The sequence below is a fragment of the Periophthalmus magnuspinnatus genome, chromosome 18, assembly GCF_009829125.3.
Source record: "Periophthalmus magnuspinnatus isolate fPerMag1 chromosome 18, fPerMag1.2.pri, whole genome shotgun sequence".
Classification (NCBI taxonomy): Eukaryota; Metazoa; Chordata; class Actinopteri; order Gobiiformes; family Gobiidae; genus Periophthalmus; species Periophthalmus magnuspinnatus.
The window spans coordinates 18,252,730-18,265,422 of record NC_047143.1 but is presented as its reverse complement, the minus strand read 5'-3'; the positions used below and the strand labels follow the sequence as shown (position 1 = coordinate 18,265,422).

Sequence of the window (12,693 nt, the reverse complement as noted above, 5' to 3'; positions counted from 1 at the left end):
ATTGTTGATTTTTCTATTATAGGACGGTCTGACTCCACTTCACTGTGCAGCTCGCAGTGGACATGACACAGCTGTGGAACTGCTGCTGGAGAGGGGAGCCCCCCTGCTGGCCAGGACCAAGGTGGACATAGCACACACCATCTATTGATATATGCATTGAATAAGCATTGAAATTATAGTATATCTGTCATACTAAATGCATTTCTGTAACAGCCAGCTGAATAGCAACTATCTAGGAAAATTAGCTCAGATCAATTCTAGACTTTTACTTCTGTCTATCATAAGTTTTGAGACATTGCACAGGATAACTTTTTTGGTGAAGGTGCTAGTCACCATGGGCAGAGTTGTGTTTTAGTTTTAGTTTTTCCTCGGGTGATGCAGAAAAGAGGGAGCCACTGTCTGTGTGAATGGTCATGTATGTTCGTTTTTTCAAGGTATTTTTTAGCAATAAAAATACATGTACATGCAAAATAGATAAAAAGAAGGTAGTGGACTCCTACCACAAAACTTGCATAGTGCACCTTTAAATTGTTAAAGTCTGATTAAACCAAATGTAAAACAATTAAGTGAAGTGAACCATAAATTTTGTCTCTTCTCCTGTGTAGAACGGTCTGTCCCCTCTGCACATGGCGGCTCAGGGTGACCACGTGGAGTGCGTCAAACACCTGTTGCAGCACAAGGCACCTGTTGATGATGTCACGCTGGACTACCTGACTGCCCTGCACGTAGCTGCTCACTGTGGACACTACCGAGTCACCAAACTACTGCTGGACAAGAGAGCCAACCCCAACGCACGTGCCCTGGTACCATATACAATAGTGATGATATAGGCTTAAATGGGATATGACAGGTCTGCATGTTTTTTTTTTATTATAAATTGGTTTGGTGGTGATAGCACCTGTGGTAAATATTTATCATAGTTTTATATAAGTAAAGTGGCAGTTTGTGGAGAAAAGATGAGAGGAAAAGCATAACAATACATGAGGTAGCTCGGAGTTCTAAAAAGCAAAACCTATGTCATCAATATGGAAATTCCATCCAACATTTTCTGACAGTTTAAACCTTCATTGAACAAAATAGAGGTATTATCAGTTGTATTAGCCTAATTAGCGTAATTACAACTATTATGTCATAACTGTTGCTTGCTAACAGTTATGGAATTAACTCTACATGTGTCATATCTGCTGCCCATATATAAGCAGGATGTAAAATGATTAACTATTAAACTTTTTTTTGTTTTTAACTAACTGGTTAAGTATGTTTTGTGAGCAGTCATCTACAAACAGTTATAAATGATTAGTGATTCTGGATATGTTGCCCTGTGTTTTTCAGAATGGCTTCACTCCACTACACATCGCCTGTAAGAAGAATAGAGTAAAGGTGATGGAGCTGCTGGTCAAATATGGAGCCTCTATCCAAGCCATCACGGAGGTACACAATACACAAGTTAATCATCATTTACTAGGCAGAGTATAAAAATATGACATATTGAAAAGGCAATGTTTTTTTCTGTTGCGATACCAATTTAAATCTTCTGGAGTAGTTATCTGTCCATACCTGATTTCTGCTCCTACCAGACTCAGTGTAAATCCTGTTATCCAATCTTTTAATTTACCAGATACTGCTTTGTGCTTGTTCTCCACAGTCTGGTCTCACCCCAATACATGTGGCAGCTTTCATGGGCCACCTCAACATCGTCCTGCTGCTGCTGCAAAATGGAGCCTCCCCGGATGTCTCCAACATTGTGAGTAGAAAAATAGCTGTATAGAAATATATAATCCATCATAATGCATCTGTTTGTGAATAAAGATGGTAATTATATTTATCTGTAGCGAGGAGAGACTGCACTACATATGGCAGCAAGAGCAGGCCAAGTCGAAGTGGTCCGATGTCTGCTGAGGAATGGTGCCATAGTGGATGCTCGGGCACGGGTCAGTATCAAAATTAACATTGCCCAAAAGTTCAAATGTTGATGTTATTGTTGTGTGCACAGGAGGACCAGACACCCTTACATATCGCATCACGACTGGGTAAAACAGAGATTGTTCAGCTCCTGCTCCAGCACATGGCCCACCCTGACGCTGCCACCACCAATGGCTACACCCCCCTCCATATCTCAGCTCGTGAGGGGCAGGTGGAGACTGCCTCTGTGCTGCTGGAGGCAGGGGCGTCACACTCACTTGCCACTAAGGTACATGGAGGGTAACTGCATCGTGGTATGACGACATTCTATCGTGCAGTGGTGAGAGGAAGTGGTTGAGTAAATACAGTATAGCATTCATCTTATTCTGCCCACACACTTTTACCTCTGACTACTACTGAGTTGCACTGATTTTGTGGTCATTTCTGGCCACTAAAATATTATTTAAAGCAGACTGATTTGTGTAAAATGTTCTAGGCGCATGTGCACCAACAAGTCAACAATGCACAATAATAGTTGCTCTCATGGCGATTTCCAGAATAAGGTCAATAGCAGGATGATGGAGAAACTCACTAATATAAATGCTCAAATTTTTTGATTTTTTTGATACACACACACACACACAATCTATTCTCCTGTACAGTAGCTCATATTATAACTTATACATGCTGGTACAGTACATTTTCATTTCAGTCATAAAATAGTTAAACATTTTAAACTGCCCAAACACAAAGATTTGTCCAATTTAAGCAGTAAAAGGTCTGCAAAAGTGTGTGCCTGACCCAGTTGGATAAATGATAGATGAGACTGTACAGCTGCTGCTGTGTCTGAATTGTGCATGAGGCTTAAACACCAGTGGTTTTAGTGATTTATGCTCCTCCCTATGCCGGGTTCACTGTGGGACACCATTAACAGCTGTATTCTTTGTAAACAAGTTAACCTACATAACTGTTTCATTAGAATAATCTGTGGCAAAAAATATAATGTGTTCAGCCTATACATTCCATTAATGCCTTATTTAGATTAAGTTATGATAAACAATGCATCTTAGTAAACCTTAAAGATCCTAATGATTTTGGTCCCACTATTTTGAGAATCATTGTTTTTATAGGATTTGAAATTTCATCTTTTACATGAAATATGCAAAAAAAACAATTATTCAAAACATAAATCATTTTGTAACTGCACCACACCCTTTATGTAAAAAGTGCACAGTTAACAAAATAGCTGACTTTAATCATTTCACTCATTACGTTAAAATAACCATTTTAAACCACATTTCCACATGATTGGTTATTCACAAGCACACAGAAATTAAACAGCAGCACCATGATGAACAATGTCAGGGTTCACTGGTGTTACTATGGAAACTACAGGAGAATCATAAGTCTATCATCATAATTATACATATCTATTTTCTAATGCTGCTTGTATGATATAGCCTACTCCTCTACCTAAACACATCTGATATAATCCCAGCTCAAAACAAAGGAGGATCCATCAACTGGGCGTCAACACTGGTCACTCCCATATTAGGATGAATGAAAATGGCTATAGAGCACCCTCTGCTGGATATGTTTAGGTTAGGAGCTTCAGAGCAGAAGAGGTTTTATCCTTGGAACTAAATGATTGCAAACATGTGCATAAACTCAGTAATGTTAAAATTATGAATATGCTAAGGAGTCTTTTGCCTTGTTTTTACCTACAGAAAGGCTTCACTCCCCTTCATGTGGCAGCGAAGTATGGAAGCCTGGATGTGGCCAAACTTCTGCTGCAGCGCCGTGCCCCACCAGACTCTGCTGGAAAGGTACTAAGCAAAACAAAATATAGAGTATATAAACAAGTTAAATATATATAAGGTTTTCAAAAAGGCCTTATTTACTTCAGTTGTTCTGTATACTGTTATGTCCTTAGGTTATAGTGATTGCAGTTAAGAATAGATTCATAAGGATAGATACTAGATTAACAAAATTAAGTACTTAACATTGCTCCTCTTTTTATTTTATTGTATTATTTTTTTCCAGTTTTATAAGAATTTCATATTAATCTAATTCATCCTAACATTAACTGTCTGACCTCAGCACTAACCTCTGGCCAATCCGCTTCTCCATCCTCCACAGAATGGACTCACTCCGCTCCATGTTGCAGCTCATTATGATAACCAGAAGGTGGCTCTTCTGCTGTTGGATAAGAATGCATCACCCCACACCATGGCCAAGGTGAGAGAGTCACTTCAAGCTGCCATGAACAGGAAGTCCATTGTATTTTTATACAATGGACTTCCTGTTCCAAATTAGCAAAATTTCAAACTTGATTTCTGACTAAGGAAAAGACATATTCTTGATTTCAACATTGTAATGATACTGTAAACACTTTAACGATAATTGAGTGTAATTTTTAACACGAAATAATAGTAGTTTATTTAATGTTGTCATGTGAAGAGTTCTAATTTAAATAATCAAGACTCAAGTGACATGCCATGCATGATTGGTGTCCAATTTATTAAGGAGATTCTTTTTTTATTCAGAAATTTTCCTGAAAGCCTTATTTCGATTAAAAATATGTTCTAAAACTTCACTTCTACCTTGAATTATTTCTTGTTTGTTCCTGCTCCAGAACGGCTACACCCCTCTCCACATCGCGGCCAAGAAGAACCAGATGGAGATTGCTACAGTGCTGCTGGACTATGGAGCAGAGACCAACATCCTGACCAAACAGGGTGTGACCCCTCTGCACCTAGCCTCTCAGGAGGGGCATGCAGAGATGGCCGCTCTACTGCTCAGCAAGGGGGCGCAGGTCAACACCCCCACCAAGGTACTGTACAGATAAGTGACTATAGGTTAGGCTCATGTTTAAGAATTCAATTATGTCTAATTTCAGATGGAGGGTATTGGCCATTGGGCACTGGAGATTCATTGCTTTTAAAAGAAATATCCAAACTTATGATCCAGAAATGTTGAGTCTTATAATTGTTTGTTAAGAATTGACTCCACAAACTTTTGATATTAATCCTATAGCTTCAAGTTTTTTCCACTGACAAAAATCCCGTTTGTGTGGTTGAGTAGTGGCAACACTTTCTACAGTTATTGTTTTTGCTGACAGAGAAGATGTTGAACTTTGTGTGAGTTTTGGATAGTGATAATAGAGATATTAACCATAAACCAGTTAAACTACAAATTGTAACATAGAATTCTAACTAGCTCAGATTTTAACTATAAGAATGCTGGGAGGATGTGAATGCAACCTTGCAACCAATGCAAAACAGTGGAAAATGAAATTATATTAAGATATTTTGTACATGTAATGTGTTTTATATTGATAAATGTGTGTGTATTTGTTGCAGAGTGGCCTGACTGCCCTTCACCTCGCGGCTCAGGAGGATAAAGTGTCTGTGGCTGAGATCCTGGTTCGACACGGAGCTACCCTCGACCAACAAACCAAAGTATGAGGAGCATAATTCAGTTGGGATTCTCCATTATATTCTTGACATATTATTATGTAAACGTGATATAGCCTATAATAAAACATTTGTTGTTTTGCAGTTGGGCTACACGCCACTTATTGTAGCATGTCACTATGGTAACGGCAAGATGGTGAACTTCCTGTTACAGAATGGAGCCAGTGTGAATGCCAAAACAAAGGTACTGTTATTCAGCATCTCATAAATATGAACTGTGGTATCATATAAAACATAGACAAAATGTAAGCAAATTTATGAAAGTCCCCAATCTGTTTTACCTTACCTTACCTGCGCAATTACAAAAATGTTGTAGCTGTTAAATATTAATTAATATATCTGCTCGTTCTACCTTGCAAAACCTAGAGCAAAACCACTCTACAATTTACATAGACTTTGAAAAAGAAAATGTCACAAAATGTTACTTATAAATTACATTAGGTCAGGTTTATACTTTGTCTATAGGAACATTTTGATAGTACAAAATGTAATAGTTGGAAATATTTATCATTGTAGTCAGGATTTTTGCCATAAAGGAATAGCTTTACCTCCTTATTTTGAGCCAAAAGGTTTTTCACTATGAAATTTGTTGTTTTTTTTGTTTTGTTTTGTTTTTTTTCAAATCAAGTCAAATTATTGCACTATTACGACGGAGTATAAGGGTCACTTAAATAAAATAAATTATTTACTTTATTTTACTTAACTTACTTTACTTACTTTATTTTATTTAACTGACCCTTATACTCTGTCATACACTATCCTTTATAAACTGAATGTTTTTTACCATTCCCTTTTCAGAATGGATACACTCCCCTTCACCAAGCAGCCCAGCAGGGAAATACACATATCATCAATGTGTTGCTGCAGTACGGAGCCAAGCCCAATGCCATCACTGTGGTACATGTTTTGCATACAATATGATAAAATGCACTTCTCTGGTCAGTCACTCATAATTTTGTGGTGTTTGTCAGAATGGTAACACTGCTCTGGGAATTGCCCGGAGGCTTGGCTACATCTCTGTGGTGGACACACTCAGAGTAATCACGGAGGAGATCATCACCACCACTACAGTATGGAATTATGCAAAAAAAAATACTGATTATAAAATGAATAAAACGTTACCTATAATAAATGTGTGTTATCTAACTTTGCAGACGGTGACAGAGAAGCATAAACTCAATGTACCAGAAACCATGACTGAAGTCTTGGATGTATCAGATGAAGAGGGTAAGTAGTCAAAACACACAAGTTAATCGATTTTTCCAAATTTTTACAATGCAACTTTATTGGATAGAATTTACTCAATCTGCAATAAGTTCAGACAATATTTTGAGGTGAAATTTCTATTCTAAATGCTAGACTTGAGAAATTACCCTTCTATTCACACACACAGCAGTTTGGTCCACTGATGATGATGTCATATCAGACCTGGAAACTCTAGAAGGTACAGGGCATGTGTTTGGAGATCTGCTGTGTGGTTAGCATTGTTCAACACTAATATTTGTTTAAATCAGAAGGCAAATAAGGCTATGCAAATAATCCCTCTAAGTATTGTTTTTCCTGTTGAGTGGAGAATATGTTCTAACAGTCATTAGGCATGTAGTGTTGACTTGTCTGTATTACTAATGATAAAATAGAAAAACAAGTTACTTGGTTACATTTGCCGTAAGATATATTTACATGTTATCTTTTTCTACAACAAGATCATAATTGTAATACCTTGCCTTTCAAATGTGAAAGTGAACCAAGGCATAAACCAGCTCTTCACTGTTTATAACCACGGTCAGAATAGCATGTCGCTCTTCACTGCACCTTTTGGTTGAGTGTGTTAATATTTGAACATCTTGAGAGTAAGGCTGCATTCACACTGGCTGACTTGATCCTGGTTTGAGTGTAGTTTTATACAGGTATAGACTTGGTTCAGTCCTGTACTAGTCCTGGTTTTGTCCTGGTCTAGTCCAGATTACAGGTCATGTAAATTATTTTTCCCATGTATTTGAGAAAAATGTGTCTTGCCCCAGTACAGATCTATTATATAACCAGCCCCAGTCTTGAGGTTGAAATATGTCTGCTGTGTGCTGTCTGTATGTAATTAGAAAATATGCTAGTTATTGTTAAAACTGGCCTAGTTCTGACTTTCACATTTTTAAGACAGAAAAAACATGTACAGCAAGCCCGTGGATCAGTCCTAGTTCAGCCTCAATTTTGCAAATGTCAAGTAGATGACAGATTAGATGGATTACTATTTCAGTTGGTGCTTTTCCCAAAGCCCTATATTTTTAAAATCAATTATACCTTTGTAATTGCCCAATAGGAGACGACACAATGACAGGTGATGGAGGGGAATACCTGAGAGCGGAGGACCTGCGGGAGCTGGGGGATGACTCCCTCCCAGGACAGTATCTGGACGGGATGAATTACCTACGCTTCAGCTTGGAGGGGGGCCGCACTGATAGGTACCATCACAAGTGTATAACATTACAATCGTTTGTTTAGTACTGCTACTAGGATGACATGTTGACTTTAAGTCATTGCAGTAGTTTTGTTTTACACCTAAAAATGTCATGTTTATTAAAAGTAAACACATTTAAAGTCAACATTTTATTATTTTTGAGTCTAATATGTTCACAAAACCTGTCTGTGTCCACTCACTAATCTAACCTCTTGTCTGTTATATGTGTTGTATGACCTGTCCTGCTCATTCTTCATCGTTGGTCTTCATGTCTTCTGTATCTTCTGTATAGTCGCATGCAAAGGTATGCACCGGTAATACTGGCCCATTTACACATGAGGCCTTAGTAACAGTAGTATCTTGATCGTACCAGAATAGATATTCAAAGCAGTTTACTAATATTTTGCAGATTATTTTAGAAGTTACAATGAGAGTAGTTGCTCCCATCATCTAATTTTGTCCCCATATGTGTTTGTTAAATGGTGGCCATATTGCATAGCAGCACTAACTGAATTGTGATCTCCAGTTCGGACAGGTCCTTCACCCCAACCCACCACAGCTATTACTCCCCAAACATGAGGGTCTGATGGAGGAGCTGCTCAACAGTCAGCAGGTACAGTTGAATTACACAAATTTTAGTATTAACTTATTTAGATATTGGATTTATTATTTTTATTCTTATTATTATTGTTCAGATGTCCTCCCTGGCCAGAGAGAATGACAGAGAGAACTACAGGCTGAGCTGGGGCACAGAGAACTTGGACAATGTGGCCCTGTCCTCTAGCCCCATCCACTCTGGGTGAGTCCAAGGAATACATGATAATCAACATAGAATTATGAATTAGAATATGACTACTTTAATATGCAAGAGAAAATATGTTATATATGTTGTATAAAAATAAATGAAAATATTGGTTTAATCTTAACAATTTAGTTTTTAATGAGAAAAAAATTTACAATTACAAAAAAAATTATTAATTGGTTAATGTATGCGTCAGAGGCTCTAATTTACTACCCTAATTAGACTCATTGAATAGGTAGTAAACATAGAATTTTTCTAATATAGTGTAAAAAGTTGTCTTTTTTATTACCTTTAACTATGTAATAGACGTAAGCAAAGCATTTGATTAAAATCTTTTACCGTAAATTTCGGATTATAAGCCGCTACTTTTTTTCCACGCTTTGAACCCTGCGGCTTGTACAGCAGTGCGGCTTATTTATGGATTTTTTACTGGATAACGGCCCCTGGGTTTTATTTTCACGGACAAGCCTTCTACACGTGGCAGATAAATATGGCAAAAACAACTTAAGTGCATTAAAAAAATACAACTCACCAAACCGCTGCATCAGAGGGAGCCCTGCGCTGATTATGTGATTATGTCTACTCTGCTCCGCAGTTTCTTTCAAAAACTCTAAAGGCGTATTGTTTAATCCCAGGTGCTTATTCTCCATGTGCCAAAGCAGTTTTGAAGGTTTCATTGCCTTATTTGCTTTTCCCGTATGTTACGTAGAGCGGACTGTGCGCGTGAGTCACCTGCAGCGACAAACCCAGATTTAAGTAGGCATTGTCTGTTAAATTTATCTTTCTTTTTCTTGGAGGTCGTAGTCTCTTCTTCTGGCTCCTCAGTTGTCCTTTTCCCCTTTGTTAAAAAGCTCTCCAAAGACTTTTGTTTTGGCTCATTTTCACTCGCTTGTGGCTCTACTTTTGTGCGTCGTGTCTGATGTGTTATACGTGATACGTCATCGCGGAGACAAGAGCAGATAATATACTTGCTACTACATCAAATAGATTTCTGTGGCGATTTCCAGCAGGATTTTCATGATACATCTACGGACGAGCTTATTAGTGTGTCATTAGGGACGGGCGAAAGTTGCTCCTGACCCCTGTGCGCACAACGTCTGAAAATCAGGGCTCTTTACGCAGGACTGTGAGCTGTGTCTGTGTCTGTGTCTGTGAGACGTGAGCGGTGTTTGTTTTGAACATTGTTCCGCGAGTGTGACGCTTATTTTGAGCAACGAAAAATAAGAAAATATAATTTTATTTTAAGATCATAATAATCTTCCAATTTAAACTACAACAAAAAAGAGCTAACACAAATAAAATACACTTCAGCCACGCAGAGCCGCAGTATGAGGCTGAAAGAGGCGCATACGGCTCCGGAGCCGCGGGTTGCCGACTCCTGAAATAGAGCCACTGCACGTAAGCTCGACATCAATGAATCCAACTTGGTCAATGTAAAAGACGACAAAAGTTTTCAGAGGAAATAAAAGCAGATTTTCCGTTTTGGTGCAGTTTTATTTTCTAAACCTGCAGATGTGTTCATCCCGTGTTGATGTCGTGTTGGTTCCAATTTTCAGGCAAAGTTAAAAAAAAGCGTGTCAGTGCACCGTCTTTCTGTGTAAATATCTCATGTTACAATATGAAAACCTGCGGCTTTTATTCAGGTGCGGCTTATATATGTACAAAATTGATTTTCTCTTCAAATTTAGCTGGTGCGGCTTTTAATCAGGTGCGCTCTGTAGTCCGAAATTTACGGTAGTTTTTTTTTCGTACCTTTTTTGGTGGTTAGTGAAAAAAAAAGAATGGTTTTTAAATGATATAATACTTTAACAATGCACTAAAATACATCTGGACAGTACTATTACTAAGTGAGCGTGTTTTTTTCTCTGGATCTCTTGTTGTTCTGGTTGTAGTCACTCTTCTCCGTGCCACCATGGAGACCACAGCAGGTGACCCTCTGCATCCTGGTGTTCCCAACCCCTGACCCCGCCCCCCACTTCACCCTCCTCCCCCTCTCACACCTCCTCACCCCCTCACCCCAACCCTCCTGTCACAGTGTGCTCTCCTCTGGGGGAGGTGATCACGTGTGTGTTACGTTATTCATGTCTGTCTACAAAAGACTGTGTCACAACTTCCAAATACAGTATTGACAGGACAAGATTAGAAGCAAGAGCAAAACAATAATACACTATAGTGCAAGCATTTTACAGCCAGGAACTGTCTCTAGTGAGTCACCAAAATCAACATGTTTTCACTTTTTAAAGGGCCTGTACCCGATTTCTTTCCACACATTTGAGAAAACTCTGTCTTGCCCTAGTAAAGATTGTTTAAGCAGCTTTTGAAATCAAAATATGTCTGCTGTGTAGTGTGTGGATCCCATTATAAATCCAATAAATATACACTCACCTAAAGAATTATTAGGAACACCTGTTCAATTTCTCCTTAATGCAATTATCTAATCAACCAATCACATGGCAGTTGCTTCAATGCATTTAAGGGTGTGGTCCTGGTCAAGACTCCAAACTGAATGTCAGAATGGGAAAGAACGGTGATTTCAGCAATTTTGAGCGTGGCATGGTTGTTGGTGCCAGACGGGCCGGTCTGAGTATTTCACAATCTGCTCAGTTACTGGGATTTTCACGCACAACCATTTCTAGGGTTTACAAAGAATGATGTGAAAAGGGAAAAACATCCAGTATGCGGCAGTCCTGTGGGCAAAAATGCCTTGTTGATGCTAGAGGTCAGAGGAGAATGGGCCGAGTGATTCAAGCTGATAGAAGAGCGACGTTGACTGAAATAACCACTCGTTACAACCGAGGAATGCAGCAAAGCATTTGTGAAGCTACAACACGCACAACCTTGAGGCGGATGGGCTACAACAGCAGAAGACCCCACCGGGTACCACTCATCTCCTCTACAAATGAGCATTGGGCATCGTTTAAATGCCACGGGCTACCTGAACATTGTTTCTGACCATGTCCATCCCATCATGACCACCATGTACCCATCCTCTGATGGCTACTTCCAGCAGGATAATGCACCATGTCATAAAGCTCAAATCATTTCAAATTGGTTTCTTGAACATGACAATGAGTTCACTGTACTACAATGGCCCCCACAGTCACCAGATCTCAACCCGATAGAGCATCTTTGGGATGTGGTGAAACGGGGGCTTCGTGCCCTGGATGTGCATCCCACAAATCTCCATCAACTGCAAAATGCTATCCTATCAATATGGGCCAACATTTCTAAAGAATGATTTCAGCACCTTGTTGAATCAATGCCACGTAGAATTAAGGCAGTTCTGATGGCGAAAGGGGGTCAAACACCGTATTAGTATGGTGTTTCTAATAATCCTTCAGGTGATTGTATATTGTCTGAGAATCAGGAAGTGCTAGTTGTTGTTAGCTTTACCATGAAGGCAAATTCTGCTCCTGCCTCTGTTGTGAAAAACGCTTATAGACTCATTGTGGTGAATAATTAAAGAGGATCGGAATGCATAAGGTAAGTGAGAAAAATGACTTTGGAACACTTTTTTATGTCTGATTATTATGAGGCAAGAGGATAGCGGGTGATATTTCAGTTCTGCCTCGGTGTATGACACTGTCTCAAAATCACTGTCTCTCAGAGGGTTAGATTAAGTTGTCTTGTTTGTGTCCATATCTTTGTATGTGGAATGGTGGTCATCCCTGACAGTGTACATGATACACCCACAGTATATTTATGGTCCATCTTCACATGTGTGTGCATGTGGTGAGACAAAGCATGGCATTCACAATGAAATCCATCCAAATCAAAGTTGGATTGTTTCATGTTGAAAAAATGCTGAGTATGTTTTTCATATCATCCATTCAAGTAGTGAAATGTGACACCTTCTTCATATGATATTAGGGCTGCAACTAACGATTATTTTAGATTATTTTTGATTTAGTCAGCTAGTTAAATGATTCATTTTATTGTAAATTTCAATTTTCAAAAGACATTTCTAACCAAATATAGGTTGAAACATGATGACTCACAGTGTCTAACTAGAGAATATTCATAATAAAATGTATTATTGATAAAATCTGAAATAGTTTTTT

At 38.7% G+C, this 12,693-nt stretch overlaps 1 protein-coding gene across 1 annotated transcript in view; it reads left to right on the top strand.

Moving 5' to 3' along the window:
* Window positions 1–8,633, top strand: part of LOC117386072 (ankyrin-2-like) — a 28,347-nt gene extending 19,714 nt beyond the window's left edge. The window contains 18 exon segments of the mRNA XM_055228892.1: window positions 23–121; window positions 606–803; window positions 1,333–1,431; window positions 1,646–1,744; window positions 1,833–1,931; window positions 1,994–2,191; window positions 3,630–3,728; window positions 4,042–4,140; window positions 4,538–4,735; window positions 5,265–5,363; window positions 5,464–5,562; window positions 6,177–6,275; window positions 6,350–6,448; window positions 6,533–6,605; window positions 7,693–7,834; window positions 8,357–8,399; window positions 8,402–8,443; window positions 8,526–8,633. Coding sequence (XP_055084867.1) covers window positions 23–121; window positions 606–803; window positions 1,333–1,431; window positions 1,646–1,744; window positions 1,833–1,931; window positions 1,994–2,191; window positions 3,630–3,728; window positions 4,042–4,140; window positions 4,538–4,735; window positions 5,265–5,363; window positions 5,464–5,562; window positions 6,177–6,275; window positions 6,350–6,448; window positions 6,533–6,605; window positions 7,693–7,834; window positions 8,357–8,399; window positions 8,402–8,443; window positions 8,526–8,633 — 1,992 coding nt within the window.
* Window positions 8,634–12,693: the final 4,060 nt, after the last annotated feature.